Here is a 23,512-nt window from a genome sequence, read left to right as displayed (position 1 = left end):
GTGGGGAGGGGCGTAAAACCCAAGTCTACTCACTTACTCACATCTCCATTTAACCCACGCCATCAAGATGACTAACTACTGGCAGGAGGCCGGGTTAGCTGTGCCCGCTCCCCCCCGCCGGTACAATGGTCCAGCCCGAGCTCCGCTCGGCGGACCTCCCTGCTAACCCCCATCCGCCCGCCCGCCCGCCCGCGGCGCATTGGCGCGCGACGCCGAGGGGCGGGGCCCGAGCCCGGCGCGCGCGGCCGCTGCTCTATAAATACTGGGCCGCTTCGTCCGCCGCTTCGTTCGCTCCGGGTCTCCAGCCTGCCGAGAGCTGAAGCGATCCTCCCTCTGCGTCCTCCGCAGCCCTCCGCCTCGCCGCCGCTCCGTCTCCTAAAGAGTCGCCTTCTCTCTCCGCCGCCGCCATGAACGGGCAGCTCAACGGCTTCCACGAGGCGTTCATCGAGGAGGGGACGTTCCTCTTCACTTCCGAGTCCGTAGGGGAAGGTCACCCAGGTGAGCCGACGGGGACCCGGAGGAGGGAAGGGCGGAGGGCAATAGTGCTGGGCCGGGGGTCGAGGCCGTCTCCGGCGGTGAGCACGGCAGCGGCCGCGCGCGCTCCCCTCGTGGCGCCGCGGGTTTGCAATGTGCGGCCCGGCTCCCCTCCCCCTTTCTCCGCTCGCTCCTCATCCGGCGGCGCGCCCCGGCATGCGGAAGGTTCCAGAAATCGAGAAGGGCGGGGGCTCGAGGCAGTTTTGAGATCGGCTCGGGGAGGGCCCTGTTTCCTCCTCTTTGAGTCCCGTCGCCTGGAAAAACCTCAAGTGGGCGACCCCGCCCCGCGTGCTCGCGTCCGGCCGCCGGGAGCGCGCACCCCGCATTGCAGCGGCTACCACGTGTTCGCCGCATTTGGAATTGGGGCGAAGCGGAGCTGGTGGCCTCTACCCACCGGACCCCTGTGTTTGGAAGTGGGGACTGGTGTCTCCGAAGGTCCCATCTCTGTTATCCCTGACTTCCGGCCCCTGAAAAACGGTTAAGAGCATGGATGAACATGCCCTTAAGCCTTCAAGGTGACAGACAGCCGCTGACTAAATATAGCGCGAGTTGGAGAAGGCATCCCTTATTTAGAGTGTGCTTGAAAAGGATGAAGTGCATGAATTAAATTCATAATCCCATCGCGTTAGGTTTCCTTTTTTTTTTTTTTTTTTTTTTTTTTTGGTTTTTTTGAGACAGGGTTTCTCTGTGTAGTCCTGGCTGTCCTGGAACTCACTCTGTAGACCAGGCTGGCCTCGAACTCAGAAATCCGCCTGCCTCTGCCTCCCGAGTGCTGGGATTAAAGGCGTGCGCCACCACGCCCGGCTCTAGGTTTCCTTTTAAAGTCTTCCCTTTGGTCTTTTCCTACGACTAAAGGAGGATTTATTTTCATGTTTCCTTAAGGCTTTGTCCACTGAACCGCCATGATGAGGTCGGTTACAATGAATTTATTATATGGACTTTGGGTCTCAGACTGAATATAACGATCTAATAAGTACTAATACTCAGTTTGAGCTGTTTCTGTTATTGGGGTCCAAAGCAATATTACTACTTGGTTTATGAGGATCTTGATGAGTGATGGTTGAAAGACAAGTGTGACTGTGGTTCCTCCCACACTCCCCTCAAGGAAAGGAGTATCTCTGTATCTATTGAATCACTCCTTTGTATGTACAGTTAATAGATTCGATCTTAAGGTTCTGTGGCTGCAATACACTAACTACTACAATCCCAGCGTTTAAAGTATGGGAGGAGTTTAGTTTGTCAGCCTGGGCCAGTGTAAGATCCTGTCTCAATACCACAAACATTCCAGACCAGGATACGGTCGTTTTCTAAATTGATAAATCAAGGAGAAATTGAATATGGTTTAGAACACCCTTTAAAGTTTCCTGGAGTCGGGCGCTGGTGGCACACGCCTTTAATCCCAGCACTTGGGAGGCAGAGGCAGGGGGATTTCTGAGTTTGAGGCCAGCCTGGTCTACGAGTTAGTTCCAGGATAGCCAGGGCTACAGAGAGAAACCCTGTCTCAAAAAGAAAAAAAAAGAATACTGGATCATTTTTCGTTTGCTGGTGTTTTTTCTGTTAAATTTATTTTCCTGATTTAAAAAAAAAAAAACTATTTCCCTAATGTCTAATAATAGGGGAAATGGACTGTTTTAAGAAGTTAGTGGCCTGACAGTTGGCTCTTTGGTGGGTTTGTAACAAATTTCAAATGGGGAAAAAATAGAACAGTTGTCTCTAAAAGACACTGAGGTTATTTCTCGAAAAACCAAAAAAAAAAAAAAAAAAAGAAAAAAGTTCAAGTCTAGAATGGTGGCACATATGCTGTCATAGCATTCTGGAGACTGAGACAAAGATTGCCATCATGAGTATGAGCTCAGATTAGGTATGTTGAAACCCAAACTCCCTTGTTTTTCTAGACAGGGTTTCTCTGTGTAGCCCTGGCTGTCCTGGAACTCACTCTGTAGACCAGGCTGACCCAACTCAGAAATCCACCTGCCTTTGCCTCTCAAGTGCTGGGATTAAAGGCATGCACTACCACTGCCCAGCTCCTGAAACCCAGTCTCAAGTCAAAAGAAAAAGCCAAGTAAATGGTGGTGGTCTATACCTTTAATCCCAGCACTCAGAAGGTAGAGGCAGGTGGATCTCGAGTTCAAGGCCAACCTAGTTTGCAGAGCGAGTTCTAGGCCCTCCAGAGCTGCACAGAGAAACATGTCTTGAAAAACAAAAGACTCTATCCTCCCTCTCCCTCCTACCTTACAGATACTGCTATAATTTTACATCAAGATAAGATTTGTCATCTACAAATTCATAGCTATATTTGGTCCTCAGGTTGCACATAAACTGCTAGTTACATGATGAGATAGGATTAGTAGTAATTGTTAAATTGAACTAGGAATTTTTTTTATTTTCCAGATAAGATTTGTGACCAAATCAGTGATGCTGTCCTTGATGCACACCTTCAACAAGATCCTGATGCTAAAGTGGCTTGTGGTATGTACAGAGCACTTGTTTATGAATGGCAAAAAAGGCGTTTGAAGCAAAGCTTTGTGGTATAGGTAATAATACCAGCTACTTGGGAGGGTGAGGCTGGTAGCAAGTTAAATGCCTATGTGAGTAAGACCTTATCCCAAAAACAGAAAATGAAGCCCAGGGATACAGCTTATATAACATGATTGAGTTCCTCAGCAACCCCCCCCTCCCCATTAATATTTTAAGTATAAAACTTTGTTTTATTAGAAACTGTTGCTAAAACTGGAATGATCCTTCTTGCTGGGGAAATTACATCCAGAGCTGCCATTGATTACCAGAAAGTGGTTCGTGAAGCCATAAAACACATTGGATATGATGACTCTTCCAAAGGTATGTTTTAAAGGTTTCTTTTCCCTGTGAACTCATTTTCACAGATACAGAATTTGATGCTAGTGGGAGAAACTTCTAGAATGTTCCTAGTAATCTTTGATTCTGCTTGCATAGTTATACCATATCCTCTCGTCTTTCTGATTCTGCCTACTCTGTCCTCTAAAATGTGACACTTAGTGTAGAAGCAGTCTCCCATCCTACAGATTAACAGATTCTCATCAGTAGTGTGGCCAGACATGAGGGCACGCCTGTAAGCTCAGCTTCTGGGTGTCAAAGCAGGAGTTGGCTGCTTAGTTATAGTTTGAAGCTAGCCAAGTTAGAGACCTTATTTCAAACCATAGAGGGGGCAGTAAAATGAATTATATGAATATGGTCTTTTAAAGAAGTGCTTGACCACTTTACTTTGGCATGTCCAGATTTCGAGCCGCACAGCACTACTAACATTTTGGAGTTAAAATGAAGGTTATTGGAACACCTTGTTGTTTATAGGGTTTGACTACAAGACTTGTAATGTGTTGGTTGCCTTGGAACAACAGTCACCAGATATTGCCCAAGGTGTTCATCTTGACCGGAATGAGGAAGACATTGGTGCAGGAGACCAGGTATTTCGATGGTTTATTAGGGTTTTTTTTTTTTTTTTTTTTTTTTTTNGTTTTTCGAGACAGAGTTTCTCTGTATAGCCCTNGCTGTCCTGGAACTCACTTTGTAGACCAGGCTGGCCTCAAACTCAGAAATCCACCTGCCTCTGCCTCTGCCTCCCGAGTGCTGGGATTAAAGGCGTGCGCCACCACCGCCTGGCTAGGATCTTTTTAAATATTAAATTTTGAAGCTTGTATTGACCACTTCTCCGTATTTTTAGGGTTTGATGTTTGGTTATGCCACTGATGAAACTGAAGAGTGTATGCCTTTAACCATTGTCTTAGCACACAAGCTAAATGCCAAACTGGCTGAACTACGCCGCAATGGTACATTGCCTTGGTTACGCCCAGATTCTAAAACGCAAGTAAGTATGATCTTAAACCTACATTTGTCTCAAATAACATTAAAATTCCCAAGTTAATTATAGCTGACTAGGGAGAATAGTCTAGTCCTTGTCTTTTCTGCTATATTTAAACTTACGATAGAGAACCCACTATAAAGCTGTTTGACTAGACAAGTGTTCCCATCTGTTTTGCATTCAAGGTGACTGTGCAGTATATGCAAGATCGGGGTGCTGTGCTTCCCATCAGAGTCCACACGATTGTTATATCTGTTCAGCATGATGAAGAAGTTTGTCTTGATGAGATGAGGGATGCTCTGAAGGAAAAAGTGATCAAAGCTGTTGTACCTGCAAAATACCTTGATGAGGATACAATTTACCACCTACAGCCCAGTGGCAGATTTGTTATTGGTGGGCCTCAGGTAATATGAACTGTTTTGGTTTAATGTTATGACAGTGTGCAGCTTGTTGTCCTGCCTCAGCCTCCCAAGTGCTAGGATTATGGGTGTGATCTACTTCTGACTATAGATGAATCTAGAATGGTTCCTAACAGCCTAATCAAGAATCACTAGAAAAATTACATCGCCAAGAGTGAAAGTAGACCTTAAATCCCAGTACTTAGGAGGCAGGGAGAAACAGGTGGATCTCTGAGTTCTTGGACAGCCAGGGCTATTATATATTACACAGACGACTCTGTCTCAGGGGGAAAAAGTTAACATGACTTAAATCCTATAATTCCAGGGTGATGCTGGCTTGACTGGCCGAAAAATCATTGTGGATACTTATGGCGGTTGGGGAGCTCATGGAGGAGGGGCCTTTTCAGGAAAGGATTATACCAAAGTGGACCGTTCAGCTGCTTATGCTGCACGTTGGGTGGCAAAATCCCTTGTTAAAGGAGGTCTGTGCAGGAGGGTTCTTGTTCAGGTATGTAATGAACATTTATATGGGAAAACGGTACTTACTTAGTAAAATATTTCAAATACTTCACTATTTTATAACAATGTATTTCTGACTTTTAGGTCTCTTATGCTATTGGAGTTTCTCATCCATTGTCGATCTCCATTTTCCATTATGGCACTTCTCAGAAGAGTGAGAGAGAGCTATTAGAAATTGTAAAGAAGAATTTTGATCTTCGCCCTGGGGTCATTGTCAGGTAAAGATGGTAAAACCTATTGCTAGTGAGAAATAGGGGTGGGACATAATATACTAAAATCTGAGGAGATAGATGTAGATTTATCGTGAGGGGAAACAAATTTTAATTCCTAGAACTTGCCAATATTTTAAGTTGTCCGGAGGGACCTAGTTAGTGTTCTGTGAAAGTTCTCCATCTTTGATTCTGAGCTTTGTGCTTATCTTAACTAAGGGTGCTACATTAAGAATAAGCTAAAGTGGGATGCTCAAAGTTACAAAGAAAATAACCATAGTGGTCAGTGATTGGACCTTGGTAAGTATTCAATTGGAATTCCTGAGAATGATAAGTTTTCATTTGTCAAGCCAGAGCTGGAAAACAAGAACCGTAGTTACTATTAATAAAGACTGCAAGTAACACAAGGGAAGTAACAAATACTTTCGCCATGAACTTTTTTCCTAGCAAACCCCAGGGAGAACTGAACTCATTTGCCAGAACTCTTGAAATGAGTCTTGCTGATTGTTTTGCTTTGTTTTAATTTAATGCTACATATTAAGTTATGGACTTGTATATTCCAGGGATCTGGATCTGAAGAAGCCAATTTATCAGAGGACTGCAGCCTATGGCCACTTTGGTAGGGACAGCTTCCCATGGGAAGTGCCCAAAAAGCTTAAATATTGAAAGTGTTAGCCTTTTTTCCCCAGACTTGTTGGCGTAGGTTACAGAGAAGCCTTCAAGCTCTGAGGGAAAGGGCCTTCTTCCTAAATTTTTCTGTCCTCTTTCAGCTCCTGATCAGTTGCAGTCACTCTAATCAATGACATGAATTTTAGCTTTTGTGGGGGACTGTAAGTTGGGCTTGCTATTCTGTCCCTAGGTGTTTTGTTCACCATTATTATGGATATAGTGAGCATAGGTGACCCATGTAACTGCCTAGAAACAAACACTGTAGTGAATAATGCTTTGAAATCAAACCTTTGTGCCCTATCACCTAATCCTCCAAAGTCCTAATTGCAATTACTTTCCTACCAGATGCTGAAAATGTCCTTGTAATGTGCACGTAAAGTACTTGTAGTTTGACTATAGACTCTGGCAATGCCACAGCCCTGTCAGCATGAATTTGTAATGTCTTGAGCTCTATTTATTGAATGTGAAGCCCCTTATCCTCCCTGTAACTCATTTTTAATTATGTAGTTCTTTGTCAGGGAGTGTTCCTATCCAATCAATCTTGCATGAAACGAAAGTTTCAGTTGGAGCTCTAGCCTGACTTAAAAAAAAAAAAAGGCAGTTACAATTAAACCATCTCCCTGGTGCTTATGCTATTAATTGCCACCTCAAACAGCACCAAATCAAAATCTCTCCACTTTTCAGCTGTCTTTGGAGGACGTACGTAATAAGGTTTTATTTAGTAAACCAACCCTATGCATGGTTTCAGCACTAGCCAAACCTCACCAACTTTTAGTCTAGAAAAACAGGCACTTGGCACCCTTGTGATATACAGAGAAGTCACAGGGCAGTACCTGAGGGTCTGTAGGTTGCACACTTTGGTACCAGGTAACTTTTTTTTCTTTATAAGAAAGAGTACTCCACACTGCACAATAGCTCCTCCCAGGGTTTTAACTTTGTTTTATTTTCAAAACCAGGTCCAATGAGCTTTCTGAACAGCTGGTGTAGCTACAGAGAAACCAGCTTCCTTCAGAGAGCAGTGCTTTTGGCGGGGAGGAGGAAATCCCTTCATACTTGAACATTTTCTAATTGCTTATTTATTGTATTCTGGGGTATGGCGTAAGTACAGAGAAGCCATCACCTCAGATGGCAGCTTTTAAAAGATTTTTTTTTTTTTTCCTCAACACCATGAATTCCTTTAACATGTTTCCAGCATTCCCAGGTAGGCCAAGGTGTCCTACAGAAAAACCTTGGGTTAGACCTACAGGGGGTCTGGCTGGTGTTAACAGAAGGGAGGGCAGAGCTGGTGCAGCTGGCCATGGAGAAAGCTGACTTGGCTGGTGTGGTACAGAGAAGCCAGCTTGTTTACATGCTTATTCCATGACTGCTTGCCCTAAGCAAGAAAGTGCCTTTCAGGATCTATTTTTTGGAGGTTTATTACGTATGTCTGGTTCTCAATTCCAACAGTTTAATGAAGATCTAAATAAAATGCTAGGTTCTACCCAAACTGTGTCTATTGCTTGTCCATTGTTGCTTTCTGAGTTTCTGCCAGCAATAAAAGTTTTCAACCAGGACTAAGATAAAATCATGGCTAAAAGCTTAGCGATTTAGAGAGCCTGGCTCATACTGTGCATGCACCATGGTTTATAGAAGTCAGGACAACATGCAAGAATTTCATTCACACTTGCTGCATGAGGTCCTGGGAATCAACACTGTCAGAAGGTTTTGGCAATTCTGGATCGCAGAAGCAAGCAGAACAAGGGTGAAGGGGCTTCTGTGATGGCAGGAATTTAGTCTATATGCTAGGTAGGCATTTTGCTTTGAGCACAAAAACCATGTGAGGGTTGCGTTTTCAAGACAGTTTCTCTGTAGTCCTGGAACTCACTCTGCAGACCAGGCTGGCCTCTGCTTCCCAAGTGCTGGGATTAAAGGCATGTGCCACCACTGTCCAGCCAGCCATGTAAGAGACTTGGTTTATTAAGATTTTCGAGGCCAGCCTGGTCTACAAAGTAAGGAAACCCTGTCTCGAAAAACCAAAAAAAAAAAAAAAAAAAAAGCGAGTTCTTAAGTTTTTAGAGGCTTGTTTGCTCAAGACAAAAATGACAAATTGCCCACTGGCAAGTACGGGTCAATTGGGAGTTCAAAATCCTCAGCTACATAATTTATATTCGGGGGTGGCCTGGGGTGAGACCATCTCAAAAAGTGCTCTACCACATAGATGTGCTTGTGAGATCTTGAAAGCTAGCCTAGGAGCCCTCAAAATCTTGAGGTCCTTCCTGAGACTAGGTGCATGGACACTTAACTAGGCCAGGGAGAATAGGAGATATGGACAAGCAGAAAGTGCACTGGAAATAGGTGGAGCACTAAATAGGGTCTTGCTTCTCCTGCACTGCCCCTAAACTGAAGCCTCTCCTGAGACTATAGATGTATACCAGAGCCCCATTTATTTGGTACTGAAAATCAAACAATAGGACTTAATGCATGGGAAGACTATCTTACCAACTGAACCCCCATCTCTAGTCCCAAGCAGCTTAACTATTGAGTTCATCTCCACTTAATTCACCCCAACATTGGGTGGATGGGGGGCTCAATAAATCAACATGGAAGGTGCATCTCTGCACAAACTACATACTTTGCATGAACCTTGGGTTCATAAGCACTGCAAAAGTTTGAAAAGGACACCCCCCCCCCTCCTGAATAAACTTCCTAGCTACTCAAGGCTGACCATTTAAGGACACAATGCCAGGCTGTATTTCATACTGTTAAGGAAAGATCATGAAAAGGAATGCAAACTTGTTAAAGGCCAGCCTGGTCTACAGAGTGAGTTCCAGGACAGCCAAGGCTACACAGAAAAACCCTGTCTCAAAAAAAAGAAAGTGGTGACCCTACCCTGGTCTATTCCTAACTAGATTTCAAAATAAAGGGTGAAGGAATAGAGGGATAGTAGAGATAAAAATAGGATGAATAGAAGAAAGATGTGATGGGGTTAGAAGAAAACAAAACCTCAAGGCTTATGACTCAGCCATGGCTTAGAGAGTTACCATTCACTAAGCTGATTTATACAAAAGTAAGCCATCTGGCTTCCCTAATTAGTAGTGCAATTCTGATGCCAAAGGTGCTGAGAAACTTGGCTACAAATAGGAATAAATTATAAATTAAAATCTACCTTGTGCATTTGTTAGTACCTGGTCACCCTAGTCACTTGGCATTAACACAAGTTGTAAGCTATATTTCTTCAGCTTTAGTGTTGGTGGGTCTGAAAATTACAAGCAGCAGGATACAGGACCTTAAATCTAACAGATATCAAGTTGGCAACTCCTAGATGCTTTTGGGTAAATTTTACTTTTCCTTTTTTCAAAGGTAAAGGTCAATGCTTCTTAAAGTACTAAGTATGTTAATTCAGGTACACTGCTTCAAATGGTACCAAGCACACAGCAAGCACATGGGTTCAGCTACATTCATTGTGGTGTAATTCCTTTTCCTAAAGAGCAAGTCAACTTAAGAAAAAAATGACTATTAATAAGCCAGGTAGTGATGTCCCATGCCTTTAATTTCAGCACTCAGGAGGCAGAGGCTGGTAAATCTGAGAGCAAGGCCAGTCTGGTCTACATGGAGAAATACTGTCTATAAAAACTAAAAGCCCTCAATCCTGGGATTCAAATTCTTCTCTGTTGCCTTGGATCCTGTAAGCTATAATTTTAAAGAACTTATAATGGGAAAATGTAAAGGGAAAAGCAACTAGGTTTGGTAATATATATGTAATTACAAAACAGGCTGAAGCAGAGGGACCACCATGAGTTTGAGGCCAGCCTGGGCTGTACTGTGAAAGTCTATCCCATTTTTTTTTCTCCAAAAAAATGTCCTTTCCGTAGACAATAAGCCTATAACAGGCTGCCCCCACATCTGCACAGAGCATCTGGACGTCCCTCAGAACTCAGAGTGAACATGCTCAGAATCTGGCTCTGAAGGATTAGGATGTGAAGAATCTGTGTTTGAAGCACTTGACTCATCAACTGGTTCAAATGGTCGCAAGTTTGCATATGTCACCTCTTGGGCTAGTTGCTCTAGGGAAGGGCGGCCTAATAGCAGGTTTCGGAGTGAAATTCGAGTCATCAGGAAGCTGAAAAGAAAGGTAAACACTCAGTTCAAATTTATGTTTCTATGTAACTTCAACCAAAGCCCTCGGGAAACATTTGGTCTTAGACCCCTTCACCTGTGGACACAAACTACCTGAAATGACCCTTCCACATCTCAAATGCAAGCAGACCCTACTCTGAAGCTTGACAAGATTCTAGGGTAAAACAGGAATAGCCATGGAAAGGCTAAAGATAAACAGGCAGAAGGGGGTGAAGAGGGGAACGGAAAGGCTAAAGATAAACAGGCAGAAGGGGGTGAAGAGGGGAACGATCCCTAGGATTTGTTACGCTAGGGGAGAGTAACCAAACTTGTGAGCACCTGATGGCAATGACATGCTTCTGTGACTGAAACTTACCTGCGTCGAAAGACATACAGCTTTCGCAGCACGAAGCGGAGAAATCGCTCATGGAAAGGGCTATTTCGCCTGCGTTCAATTTCTTGGAGCTTCCTTTGTCGTCTGAGAAAGGTTTGGACCAGAGGTGTTGGCTCAGGGCCCCCTTTTACTTCCCCTTCTAAAAGAGGCTGAAGTTCTGGAGGCAGAGGCCCTGTTTCTGTCCAGAAGACACCAAAAAGGATCCAATGAGAAGGCCCATTCTCATTTAGAAATCCCATTTCCACCAACTAGAGGCTTCTCGTACTCTCTTTAATGCTTCGATCCTATAACCCTGACTTCTAAAACCAGGTACTGTCTCTGTCCAAGCCTTTATGCACTTACCACTTCCATTTTCCACCTTCTCCTTTAATTCTTGCAGATATGCCAGGTCCTGCTCCAGGGCGACCTCTGTAGTGTTGACATAGACGTACATGTAGCAGGAAGGACTAGATGATACAGTATAGACTTTATGGTACTCTCCAGCAGGCAACTGGTGAGGGAATAAAGGACGTTCCACTCTAAAGTCCCTAGGTAGGCTATTGCTGCCCCACCCTAATCCTACTGGTGCTCTCTTTCTGTGCCTTGGGAATCTGATAACGGCCTCTGGAATCACAGCATCACCTAAATTTCTAACGTTCTTATTTTATGGCACTAAATCCCCAGCCCCTCTATCACTGCTAACCCCAGAAAATACCTGCATTTTCTCTCCTTCTTGAAGAGTCTGATTTTTCTGTTCTGCCACCAATTCCACGGTGACTTCTCCCTGAAGCAGCTGGATGCTAGTGTTGCCCAAGTCTTCACTCACAAAATTCTCCAAGTGAAGCCCTGCCAGGAGCAAGAGAGTTCACCATCCCACCCCACCTCACCAGCACAGATAACACACCTTCACCACCATCCCCTCCAGAGTCCCCTCCCTATCCCATCATATGCAATGTCTCTATGGTCAAGGAAACCAGAGAAAGACAGCAAAATCTCCCCTGGCTTTCCTCCATACCGGGGAAATCTGCAATGAAGACCACCTCAGTGTGGTTGTCCAGGCTGCTCTTAATGTCCTGTAACTTGGTCCTCCAGGGAGATAAGTCCATCAAGAGTGGCTGCACCCAAGGCGTGCGCTGGAAGGGGGACCAGACAGCCTGCACGATGTCCACACGAGGGTCAAAAAGCCTTAAAAAAGGAAGCCATGTTCTGAGGAGGCAACAGCCACCCACCCACCAGACTTCTGGTTCTGCTCCTTTCACCACTGAACCCACGGAGAGGGAGTAAGAGTTCCCAATAGGAGAAATGCCTGCGGTCAGCATGTTATTGCCAGTCCATGGCAGAGAGGAGGGGAAAGAATGAGAGTTAGTGGCCACCCGAGACGGCATTGTGTTAACAGTGTCTGAAAGAACAGTCAGTTCAATTTTCTCCTGGATGATGGTGCCCCCTGCTGGACCACAACCAGATCAACCCCGACATGCACTAAACTGAGAGAGAGCCTTGTAAAAAGCAGACAACTGGGAGACTTCAGCTTTTCATCTTGGCAAAAAGAACAGTGCTTCATCTTTCCCTGTGTCTGCTCCCCTTGCCCACCTCTGCTGGAAGCGATCATTGATGGAGACCCAAATATCAAAGTAGATCTGGGGCTCAGTGACATTGTACTTGGGAAGCAGGAGGCTCAGGCAAGTGGCATATTGCTTCAGCATGTCTGCATGATCCTTCCATCGCCGGCTCTGTGTGAATACCTGCCCCAAACCCCCACATTAGTCCCACTTTGTCACTGTCAACCTCCAAGACATGCACTGCCAATAACATAAACATTTCTGCCTGCTGCCTAACTTCACCAGGAGGGAAAAAAAGAAAGTTGTCTTCGGTGGTGAATTTTTCATTGCTAAATATTTACTTACCTTTCCAAAACATAATCTTAATTCAAAACAATGACAAACTATCTCATCTCTATCCACAGTATATATATTTATAAAAATGTTCAGCACCAGACATGATGGCTGAAACAAGGATATATAGAAATACCCTGACTTATTGATTTAAAATATGGTCTGGTAAGATGGTTCAATGGGTTAAAACACTTGCCACAGAACCTGACTTGAGTTAAATTAGCAGAACTCACAATGCTATAGAAAGAACTCCACAAAGTTGTTTCCACATGTGTCTGTCTGTCTCTCAAGTGTACACACACACACACACACACACACACACACCAAATAATTTAAAAAAAAAAAACTTCAAAAAGCTCAGGAATGAGGATGTAGCTCACTGTTAAAAGTATGTGCTTAAACATGTGTTAGGCCCTGGGTCCAGCACCAAAAAAAAAAAAAAGAAAGAAAAGAAAAGAAAAAAAAAAAAAAAGAAAAAAGAAAGGTTCCATCTGGTTTTAGAGGAAATGGAGAGACCCAATTTGTTTTACNAAAAAAAAAAAAAAAGAAAAAAGAAAGGTTCCATCTGGTTTTAGAGGAAATGGAGAGACCCAATTTGTTTTACTTTATGGTGTAGGACCAAATACGATCTCAAAGCCCAGGGGGCTCTGAAGAACTGGCAGCATCAGAAGTCTCACCCCAGGGTTAAGGTAGCCCAGCTCGCCGGTGAGGCCGTCACGGTAGGTGATCTTTACATGCTGGTGGGAGCGGGAGTGCACCATCATGTCCCAGGAATAGCCATACAGCCCATTTGTCCAGTTGTTGTAACCCTGGGAAGGCAGAGCACACAGGAACAGCTTAATGCTTCTCCACCAAAAAGACTACAGAAGCAAGTCCTTCCTTCCCTAATCCTGCCACGTCAGCCACAGCCTGAGCCCAGCCTTGGTGCAGGTGTCCGAACCCTACAAACCTGGGTGAGGAAGTGGGAATAGGGCAGGAAGAGCTGCTCCAGGAGGTAGAGCAGGGTGAAGACGGCTCCCAGCTGGTGGCGAAGCCCAGGCTTCTGGCCAGCTTTGCCCCGGGCCCTCTTATACACACAGGATGCACTAGGCTGAGGAGCGGCTTTGGCAGGCAGCAGCTCCTGCAGCCTTTCCGGGCATCGGGCTACCAGCTTCCGAGGCCATTCAGTTGAGCAGAAGAGAGGGCTGCTGGCCAGCATGACATAGGGAAACATCCCTAGGAAAGCAGGAAGAAGACATGTCAGTGTGCTCACACTCCTCCTACCAAAGAAGACATGTCAGTGTGCTCACACTCCTCCTACCAAAGAAGACATGTCAGTGTGCTCATACTCCTCCTACCATCACCCCTTATGAAGCTCCTCTGAAGGATTTTACTTTAATGGAGGTTTTTTGTCTTGAGACAGTCTCTGTAGCCTAGGTTGGCCTAGAACTCACTATGTAGCTGAGGACCACCCTAATCCTTCTCAGTCTACTTCTCAAGTGCTGGGACTAGAGGCGAAGATCATCCCAGCTGGTTTCCTGTGGAGCTCGGGATGGAACTCGGGGCTTTGTGCACTTGAGGGAAGCACTGGATCAGCTGAGCTGCATCCTGCACCTAAACGAAGTGCTTCGCTGTTCTTCCCACAGCCCCTCACTGTGCAGCATGCTGCCCCTGGAGCTCCCAAGCCGCTCATCTTTACCTCTTCCCACTTCGCAGTGACCACACTGGGTTCACCCAGTACCACCTCCCAGCTGCGGATCACCATCTGCAGTTGCTCCCCACAGCCCTGCAGTCACTCTCCCTTCCGCTGCGGGGCACTGACCGATGCTGAAGAGCTGCGAGTTCATGCAGTGAAAATAGGACACGAAGAACAGGCCGACGGGTCTGGAGGCATCAAAGAAGAGCAGAAAGCCAGCCGAGAGGTCAAGGAGAAGCCCACACCAATGTACTACCAGCAGGCTTGTCAGCTCCTCGGACAACACCAGCCTGCAGACATGGGGACAGAAGGCCAGGGCCACTCAGCTGGATCAGCCAGCAGCCAGAGCACAAGCGTCATGTACCTCAGCAACCTGTCCCTGACGAAGGACCTGCCCAGCAGCGGGGCACAACTAAGCCCCCGATGCAGCCAGAAGAATGTTCTACACTGGAGCTTTCCAATCCCTTCCAATTTTCAGGTGTCCATTTTCTCCCCCAAGATCCCCTGTACGAGGAGTAAGGCCCAATATCCTGGGATAAAACTCGACTGGAAGCATGCTGGAGGAAGTTGGCGCTTCATGGACAGCCTAAAGCGGAAGCGTGGAAAGGCAAGCCTGGGCTGGGCGTGCAGCTCACCGGAGGCCACGGGGCTTGCCTCACATGCACGAAGCCCCAGGAGTAGAAGCCCCAGGTCTACTCCGCAGCATCTCACAAAACCGGGTGTGGCGGTGCACACCTGTAATCCTAACACTTGGGAGGCAGAAAAAAGGAGATCAGAAAGTTCAAGGTCATCCTCGTGGAGCTGGAGGCTCGCCTGGGATAGATGGTACCTTTTCTCAGAAGATAAAGAACAGGCTCATTTTTAAAAGCTGGCCGCACTGGGCTGGTAACATGGTTAGTTACTAAGCCTAGAGATCTGAGTTTGATCCCTGGCACCCACAAGGTGGGAGCAGAGAAGCAACTCCTGCATTGTGTCCTCTGACCTCCACACATAGGCCATGGCACATGTGTGCCAAGTGTACCTATAATCACATACAAGTAGATACATGGAAAAATGAAAATGTAAAAAACGAGTGACTGGCTGAGTAACAGGTCAAAGTTCAGAATGTGGAAAACAGGAAGTGGGAAAGAGCAAGTGAGGGCAACTCGGAAGGAAGAAGAGACCGCAGATGAGGCTGCCTGTCAAGCAGGAGCGGCACCAAACTGTCTGTCGAGCTCCTACAGTCGGCTGGGAGACAGCTCAGAGCTTGAGCACTGACTGCTCTTCCAAGGATCCCGAGGTCAATTCCCAATAACCACATGGTGGCTCACAACCATCTGTAATGGGATCCAATGCCCTCTTCTGGTGTGTCTGAAGACAGCAACAGTGTATTCATATACATAAAATAAATAAATAAATAAATAAATAAATAAATAAATAAATAAATAAATAATACTAATAAAGAAGCCTACAGTCATAGTGCATTTAATGCTAGCAGAGGCAGAGGCAGAGGAGCTCTGAGTTCAAGGCCAGCGTGGTCCACATAGTAAGGTCCAGACCAGCCAGAGTTACATAGTGAGTCCCTGTCTACAAAAAATTAATAAATAAAATAAAAAGAGTTGGATCAGGGCTGGGGTGCTTGCCTTATATGCATAAAACCCTAGGCTCAATCCCCAGTACTGACAAAATGTAATAAAAATAAATTAAAAAGGAAAAGTATTGACAAGGCAAGGACACAAGCTGCTCCCACTGCCACCCAAGGTAACTAACTGCTCTGTGCTGCTGTGTGCTGGGTGCTGCTGGTTACTGCCAGGTGCTTCTCTGTGCAGCTGGTTACTGCTCGGTAGTGCTAAGTAGTGCTGGGTACTACTGGGTACTGCTACGTACTGCTGGGTACTGGATCACTGACCAAATGTGCTGCTACTGTCAACTTGCACAAGCTGAAGTCATCCAAAAAGAGGAAACCTTAACTGAGGGATTGCCTCCAACATTCTGCCTATCAGAAAAGTCTTTGGGAGTATTTTCTTGACTAAAGATTGATGTGGGAGGGCCCAGTCAACTATGCACAGTATCACCTCTGGGCAGGCGGCCCTGGGTGGTATACAAAAGCAAGCTATCATGGCTGGAGAAATGAGTTATCAGTTAAGATTACTGGCTGCTCTTCCAGAGGACCCAGGCTTGAGTCCCAGCACTCACCTGGTAGCTCAAAACTCTAACTCCAGTCCCAGGGGATCTAATGCCCTCCCTCTTCTGGACTCCATGAACACCAGGTCCACATGTGGTGCACAGACACACATGCAGGCAAAACAGTTATACACATAAATATAATTAAGTTTTTCTTTTTAAAACAGAAAAGTGAGCAAGCCATGAGAAACAAGGCAGCATGCAGCCCTAGCACCCCATGGTCTCTGCATCGTCAGCTCCTGCCTCCAGGCTCCTGCCCTGCCGACCTCCTGCCCTGGCTTCCCTGGATGATGGCAGAGGACTGGGATGGGCTGAATGTGTGCCCAAATAAACCCTTTCCTCCACATGTTGTTTTTGGTCGTGGTCTTATCACAGCAATTGAAAGCAAAGGTGGACATTAAGTCACCTAATTCTGATTCTTTTCTCTTTTTGACCATCTAGAGCACAGAGTCTCCAAGACGCAGTTAGGCCTCCATTGTTCAGTATCATCACTCTGTATCTGGCTGAACGGGGAGATAAGGCAAAAGTCAGCTACGTGTCACACAGACCTGACGAATGGGTCGCCCACTCGGGACCCGTGCCCTCGAAAGGCCTCTGTGCTGACCCACTCACTTGAAGGGACTGAAGAGCCAGTGCCGGGACAGGTGCTCCATGGAGTAGCCCCCAACCCAGTCAGCATCAAGCTTCTTCACACCCGCGATGAAATACACGATGAAGATCTGCAAACAAGATGGAAGCAAGACCGTCTAAGCAAACAAAGAGCACCTCTGCTCTGCAGGAAGCTCCGGGATTCAAAGCACGCACAGCAGGCTTGATTCCCAGTGCCCACGTTAGGCAGCTCAGTCATTTATCCAACAAGCTCTAAAATTCGAATCTAATACACACAAGGTCTTATTCACTCCATGATGGAGTGGGAACTCAGAGATTGAGGAATTAGGAAAAAAAAAAAAAAAAAACCAAACAGAAGGGTCCATCTAGCTTTCTAACAAAAAGAATAAAGAAATAACCAGGGCTAACAAAATGGCTCGGTGGGTAAGCATGCTTGCTGCACAGGGCTGACAGCTTGAGTCAATCCCTGGTAAAAAGGATTCAGCACTCACTATATATCTGTGCTCACTCCTCCAGGGAGATGGGAGAATCACCTGCGAACTTTATGGGTCAGCTAGCCTGGAGTATGCAGTAGGGCAGAAACATCAAGAGAGAGAGCACCTCAACAAGTGAAAGAGGAGAACCAACTCCCCAAGTTATCCTCATATTTCCATGTGTACACCATAGCACATGCACCCACACCCCTAATAATAGTGTTGTTTTTTTTTTTAGATTAGGTCTCACTGTATAGTCCTGGCTGGCCTATTTCTCAAGTGCTGAGATTAAAAGTGTGTATAGCCATGCCTGGCTATATAAATAAATAATTCTTAAAAACAAGAAAGAATAGCTGGGTGTTGGCAGTATAAGCCTTTGATCCCAGCACTCAGGAGGTAGAACACTCGAATCTTTGAGTTTGAGACCAGCCTGGTCTACACAGTGAGTTTCAGGTCAGCCAGAGCTACACAGAGAAACCCTGTATCAAAACAAAACAAACAAAAAATCACAAAGCAAGAAAGAGCGTAGGGAGGCAGAGGAGAGGGCCTCTGACCACTGCTGACCAGAACAGCTCACAGGGAGCCCCTCCCCCATCTTGAAATCCTGAACCTTGGCTGGGTGGTGCACAGTGCCTAAAGCGTCTCCACAAACGTGTGAGGGCCCAAGGTTAAGCCCCAGGACCCATATAAAGTAAGGCAAAGGATTTTGCATCTGTTCTTGCAGCTCCTAAAGTGAGATGGGAGACAGAGACAGGGGAGTCTCTGGGAGCTCATGGGGCAGCCTCATGTGTGTGTGTGTGTGTGTGTGTGTGTGTGTGTGTGTGTATGCGCGCACACACGCGATTCCATACCTGGCCACGCAAAACTGTGTAGTTCCAAAGGGGCACGTGAGCATTCTTCTTTCGGGCATTCAGCAAGCCATCCACAGACCTATAGGAAGGAGGTGTAAACATCAAGAAAGGCTTCCTAAGTCCAGCCACATCCCCTCTACTATTAGGCCAGTCCTGTCTATCTCAGAAACAGCTCTCATGCCTGCCCCGATTCTCTGGGCTACTCTGAGGCCCTCTTGAAACACATGAGTACATTTTCCTGGGACATTATGTTGCGAAGGGAGTCTCTTATTATCACAGACTGGCCTCAAACTCACCAGGTAGCTGAAACTAGTCTTGACCTCCTGACATTCCTGCCTCAGTATCCCAAGTGCTGGGATCACAGGAGTGTGCTGCCATACCTGGAATATGAGTGCACTGTAACAGCAGTGACTACTAAGATCATAAAAGTACTATAGATGTTCTGTGGCTTATAAAGTATTATCCCAGTGAGCCCATTATAAACTGAAAATAGCCTTAATTTAAAAATGTATTTGAGATACATAAACTACTAAATGCTACAGAACGGCTTATACACTATGTTAAATGTGCTCAGAAAAAAACTGCAATAGCCTACAGTTGGGCAAAACCATCCAGGACAAGGCTTATTTTATAATAAAGGGTTGAATATTTTAGTGAATACTACGTCAAGAGTACAGATGTGATGGTTTGTATATGCTCCACCCAGGGAGTGGCACTTTTAGAAGGTGTGGCCCTGTTGGAGTAGGTGTGTCACTGTGGGTATGGACTTTAAGACCCTCATCCTAGCTGCCTGGAAGCCAGTCTTCTCCTGTTTGCCTCAGAACAAGATGTTGAACTCTCAGCATCCCCTATGCCATGCCTGCCTGGATGCCGCCATGTTCCCGCCTTGATGATAATGAACTGAACCTCTGACCCTGTAAGCCAGCCCAATTAAATGTTGCCCTTAGAAGAGTTGCCTTGGTCATGGTATCTGTTCACAGCAGTAAACCCCTAACTAAGACAACAGGTATGCTCTCACCACTGTGTGAAAAGGCACTCAAGTTGAACCATTAAGTCAGAGACTGCCTATTGTGAGTCATAAGAACAAAACTTCAGTGTAGCGGGGCCTAGTGGCACATGCCTACAATCCCAGGACTTGGGAGACAGTGGCCGGAGATCTGCCAAAAGTTTGGAGCCAGTATGATCTACATGCAATGAGAACTCAAAACACACAGAGTGTTTCCTACTGGCTCACTCCTCAGTTTGTCCCAATGAATCAGATCGAGTTCAAAGTTAAACTAGAAATGACGAGAAGGAACACTTGAGGGAGTATTTGGAAACTCTACAGGGTTGGGTGGGAGAAATGCCTCAAGTAGGCAATCAGTTCAATTCCTGAAGCCCACAAAAAGGTGGGTTATCTTCTGACCTCGACACAGGGACCACAGCATGTACACCCTTGTTCCCCTATATCATGTGCTCCCAATCCTACACAATAATAATACATTCAATTAAAAACTAAAAATAGGCTGGGCATGGTGCACACAGGTTTAGTCCCAGCACTCAGGTAGGCAGAGACAAACAGATACCTGAGCCTGGTCTACTGAGCAAGTTCTAGGATTACGTAGTAAGACTATGTCTCAAAAGAAAAAAAAAGTAAATAGATAATAAAATCTCCAAACAGGCGACTGCGTGGAGATGGTTAAAAGCACTGGCTGCTCTTCTACAGGGCCTGCGTTCAACTTCCAGCACTCACATGGCAGCTCACAACTGCCTGTAACTCCAGTTCCAGGAAATCCGGTACCATATTCTGACCCCCACGGACACCAGGCACACACACACATGGGGCACCAGACACACACATGGTACATATATATACAGGTCAGCTAAATACACATACACATGAAATAAAATTAAAACACACACATGAAAATTCATACACATATAGCCCAAGCTATAATACTCATGTCTGCCTCCTCAATGCTGGGAATACAGGTATGTACCATCGCATTCAGCTATACAGTATGTGACAGAAAAGAAAAAAAGAAAGAAAAAGAAAAGAGAAAAGAAAGGGAGGTGGGGCTGGGAAGGCAGCCCAGAGGCTCCGAGCACCTCCTAGCATACCTAAGACCCTGAGTTTGATCCCCACCTCCATAGGGGTAAAAAAGGAAAAACTTAAAATATTCAGCCGGGCATGGCGGCACACGCCTTTAATTCCAGCACTCAGGAGGCAGAGGCAGGAGGATTTCTGAGTTCAAGGCCAGCCTGGTCTACAGAGTTCCAGGACAGCCAGGGCTCTACAGAGAAACCCTATCTCGAAAAACCAAAAAAAAAAAAAAAAAAAAAACCCTTAAAATATTCCCCAGCAAAATAATGCAGAGCATAAACTAACATTTATAAAATTGATGCCAGGATCCAGTGCTAGAGGACTCCTGGTTTTAAATTTTATCCTGGGAGAGAACAGAGAAGACAGGCTACTAACACCAGATTTCCTCTGAGGTAGAAACCAAGCAGGCTGTGAAAAAGTCAAGGGCAACAAAGTCCCATTTGTCTCCTCCCTGCTGTGTAAACCTAGGCAGAGTCTACACTTCCCCAAGGCTTACTTCCTCAGCTCTAGGGAGAGCATGTGTGTTTGCTTGTTTTGAGACAAGGTCTCTCATACCTATATCTATATCTATATCCCAAGCCAGGCTCTAATTCGAAGCAACCATCTTGCCTCAGCATCCCAAAGCGCTGGGAATGAGCACCTACACCTGACTCTTCATTAGCATTTAATGAGGGGAAAATGTAAATACAAAGCCCTGAGTGTATGATAGGTAATTTTTAAAAGTGTCTGAAAGTCACAAAAATGGAACTTGGAGGTGAGATAGCTGTTAAAGCAACCTTTTAATTCGCTATGATCAAAGTTAGACATCCTGAATTGGTTTCAAGTTTGATGATGGTAGGGGATGGGGACTGGGGTCACAGCCTGGCGGTAGTGGCCATTCTCAGCAGGAAGGAAGTCGGGTGTGCACACACGTAGCTTTATGGGAGAGACTTAAGTGCTCGTGTGTCAGTGGGAACCAACTCCGTCTGGCTCACTGTGCTTCCACAGCTTCAACTCACTTCACGATGGGGAAAAAAGTCTCAAGGTCTCAGGGCCCACCCCGCTGGCTCCAAGGCTTGTCCCCACCTCCCCTGAGAGATGGTCACCTAGGCCAGAGATGCAGTGGGTTACTTTCACCTGGGACAGCACTGCTGAGCCACCCTGCTGGCCCCTGGCCTCTGGTTTCTGCTATCATTTCCACCTCACAGCAACTTCTATGTTTGGCTAGAATTCTGCCTCTCTGGGCTCACACAGAAAGCAAAGACTGCACTCCTGCAGTATCTGAAAACTGCTATGTCTGGCTTTAGTCTTCGCTTCTTCTAAGAGGCTTACAGGAGAGGATACACCAAGGTACCTGGAGAGATAGGAAAACAGGGAAGGGGTGGGCTGGACACTTTCCTATGGCCCTGCAATCACCCAACTTGCTGGCCCTTCCCCTTCCCAAATCCATCCAAGGCAGGCAAGCAACAGAGCTGAGTGGGCAAGGGCACTCACCATCAAGCCTACTGACCTGAGCTGGACCCCCAGAACCCACATGGAAGGATAGAACAGGCTGCCCCAAGTCCAATCAAGTAAAAGTATGACCTCATAACTATACTTTGCAAAACTTGGTTAAAAATATGTCTACTGAGCCAGCATGATGGCTCACACCTGAAATTCAGCACTCAGGAAAAATAGGAAAATAGCAAGTTCAAGGCCATCTAGAACTAGACTATACAGTGAGTTCTAGACCAGCCTGAGACACAGAAATACAAACCCCACCTCCTCCTCCCCCCTTCAAAACCAAAACACCAATTAAATCTGTTCCCACTGGACGGTTTCTAGGGCTTCACTGGGTCCCTATCTCTCTATAAACATCCTGACCCAGACACACACCCCCTCTATTTATTTCCCAAGGCACATACCAGTAGTGGTTTGCATCCATGAATGTCAACTGAAAAGCCAACAAACCATACAGATAGGAGTGATTGTTCCACGACGTCTTGTCCAGTAGAAACACGTACCAGTACGGCAGCAGGAATAACACACAGCTTAGCCGGTAGCACAGCCCCAGCATCATGCCCAGTGCCCCTGGGGATTGGTGAGGACAGGGTTCAGGTCAAAGTGTCACCACCACAGGCCCAGCTTCCCTGGGACTGAAATTAAGAAAAGTCAGCAGGCATTTTATAATCAGGCAGAGAACTACATGGGAGAAGAGTTGTGGGGTCGTGACGACTCATATGACACACAGATGAATGGCAAGAAACTGAATCGCAGCAGACGTGGCACAGGCATCCAATGACTTGGCTCACCAGAATGCTGCTGGTGAGTGTCTCACAGGCCCTGGTTCAGACCCCAGCACCCAGTTCCCCTCACCCAGAAACATGATGGTGTAGACAAGATACATCCAGTCAAGTGGCAGTGGGCGCAAGGCATCCAGCAAGGGGAAACGGCATACATCCAGCCCATCCAAGTATTTTCGGTCCAGGGAGCTAAGGCCCCGTTCCTGGGGAATGTCCAGCAGCATCAAGAAAGCTGTAAAGGCAGGCAGGAGAAGACAGCTGTCAGGCATCCACTGTGGAAGCAAGACCAGCTCAAGCATGCCCAGCTCCAAGCCTGAAGTTTAAGACTAGCCTGGGCTACACAACAACGGTCCCTACTATATGTACCGATCCTATTTTGTGCTAAGCATTATGCTCGTTGTGTGGTGTGACAAATCCTAAAGCTCTATGAGCCGATCTGCCCCTGTAACATCATGCTCAGACCCTGTGTGTCAGGAGCCATATGGGACAAGCTAATAACTAGCGGGTGATCATCCTAAAGTGACCTGCTTCGGATTATTATATAATCTGCGACAGGTGAGCCCTCATTAAGCAAGGCTGTGAGGGACTCATTTTAGGAAAGATTCCTGCTATTAATATGCTTTTTCTGTTATTATTAAACATATATAATGATCACTAAATAGTAGCACACCCCTTTGGAGCAGATCTCTGCAGATCCACGAAGATGTAGTGTCTTGTAGTGATGCTTGATTGATAGATAGATAGATAGATATAGATAGATANANATAGATAGATAGATATAGATAGATATAGATAGATAGATATAGATAGATAGATATAGATAGATATAGATAGATAGATATAGATAGATAGATATAGATAGATAGATATAGA

The 23,512-nt window shown here is 45.9% G+C and overlaps 2 protein-coding genes across 3 annotated transcripts in view; one reads left to right on the top strand and one right to left on the bottom strand.

The window, feature by feature from the left end:
- Positions 1–274: 274 nt before the first annotated feature.
- Mat2a (methionine adenosyltransferase 2A) lies at positions 275–7,646 on the top strand. Its single transcript, XM_021188766.2, has 9 exons — positions 275–498; positions 2,926–3,003; positions 3,250–3,372; positions 3,862–3,974; positions 4,232–4,375; positions 4,555–4,773; positions 5,093–5,275; positions 5,371–5,504; positions 6,059–7,646. The coding sequence occupies exons 1-9, from the start codon at positions 408–410 to the stop codon at positions 6,159–6,161; spliced, it is 1,188 nt and encodes a 395-aa protein (XP_021044425.1). The 5' UTR covers positions 275–407; the 3' UTR covers positions 6,162–7,646.
- Positions 7,647–9,981: 2,335 nt separating this feature from the next.
- The window catches only part of Ggcx (gamma-glutamyl carboxylase), a 19,497-nt gene continuing 5,966 nt past the window's right edge, over positions 9,982–23,512 (bottom strand). Inside the window, exons 3-15 of one of the 2 annotated variants that reach the window (XM_021189927.1) lie at positions 22,713–22,871; positions 22,262–22,427; positions 18,296–18,374; positions 16,975–17,081; positions 14,326–14,489; positions 13,474–13,739; positions 13,202–13,333; positions 12,223–12,374; positions 11,648–11,817; positions 11,348–11,478; positions 10,996–11,143; positions 10,636–10,831; positions 9,982–10,263 (exon numbers count right to left, since the gene is read on the bottom strand). In XM_021189927.1, the coding sequence (XP_021045586.1) occupies positions 10,071–10,263; positions 10,636–10,831; positions 10,996–11,143; positions 11,348–11,478; positions 11,648–11,817; positions 12,223–12,374; positions 13,202–13,333; positions 13,474–13,739; positions 14,326–14,489; positions 16,975–17,081; positions 18,296–18,374; positions 22,262–22,427; positions 22,713–22,871 (2,063 nt within the window). In that variant the 3' untranslated portion in view covers positions 9,982–10,070. Of the gene's footprint in view, positions 10,264–10,635; positions 10,832–10,995; positions 11,144–11,347; positions 11,479–11,647; positions 11,818–12,222; positions 12,375–13,201; positions 13,334–13,473; positions 13,740–14,325; positions 14,490–16,974; positions 17,082–18,295; positions 18,375–21,494; positions 21,712–22,261; positions 22,428–22,712; positions 22,872–23,512 lie in introns of those variants that run through there. The other variant, XR_003843026.1, reaches the window with a different exon arrangement.

Source organism: Mus pahari, chromosome 2 (assembly GCF_900095145.1).
Source record: "Mus pahari chromosome 2, PAHARI_EIJ_v1.1, whole genome shotgun sequence".
Lineage (NCBI taxonomy): Eukaryota > Metazoa > Chordata > Mammalia > Rodentia > Muridae > Mus > Mus pahari.
Note: the sequence above shows the minus strand (reverse complement) of the source record. Positions and strands in the feature narration are given on the sequence as shown.

Excerpts from the sequence above, each read along its gene's own strand:
- Mat2a (XM_021188766.2), top strand. The coding sequence starts at position 408 with ATGAACGGGCAGCTCAACGGCTTCCACGAGGCGTTCATCGAGGAGGGG. Across the intron at positions 3,373-3,861 it reads ATATGATGACTCTTCCAAAG|GGTTTGACTACAAGACTTGT; the intron begins GTATGTTTTAAA and ends TGTTGTTTATAG. Across the intron at positions 5,276-5,370 it reads GCAGGAGGGTTCTTGTTCAG|GTCTCTTATGCTATTGGAGT; the intron begins GTATGTAATGAA and ends TCTGACTTTTAG.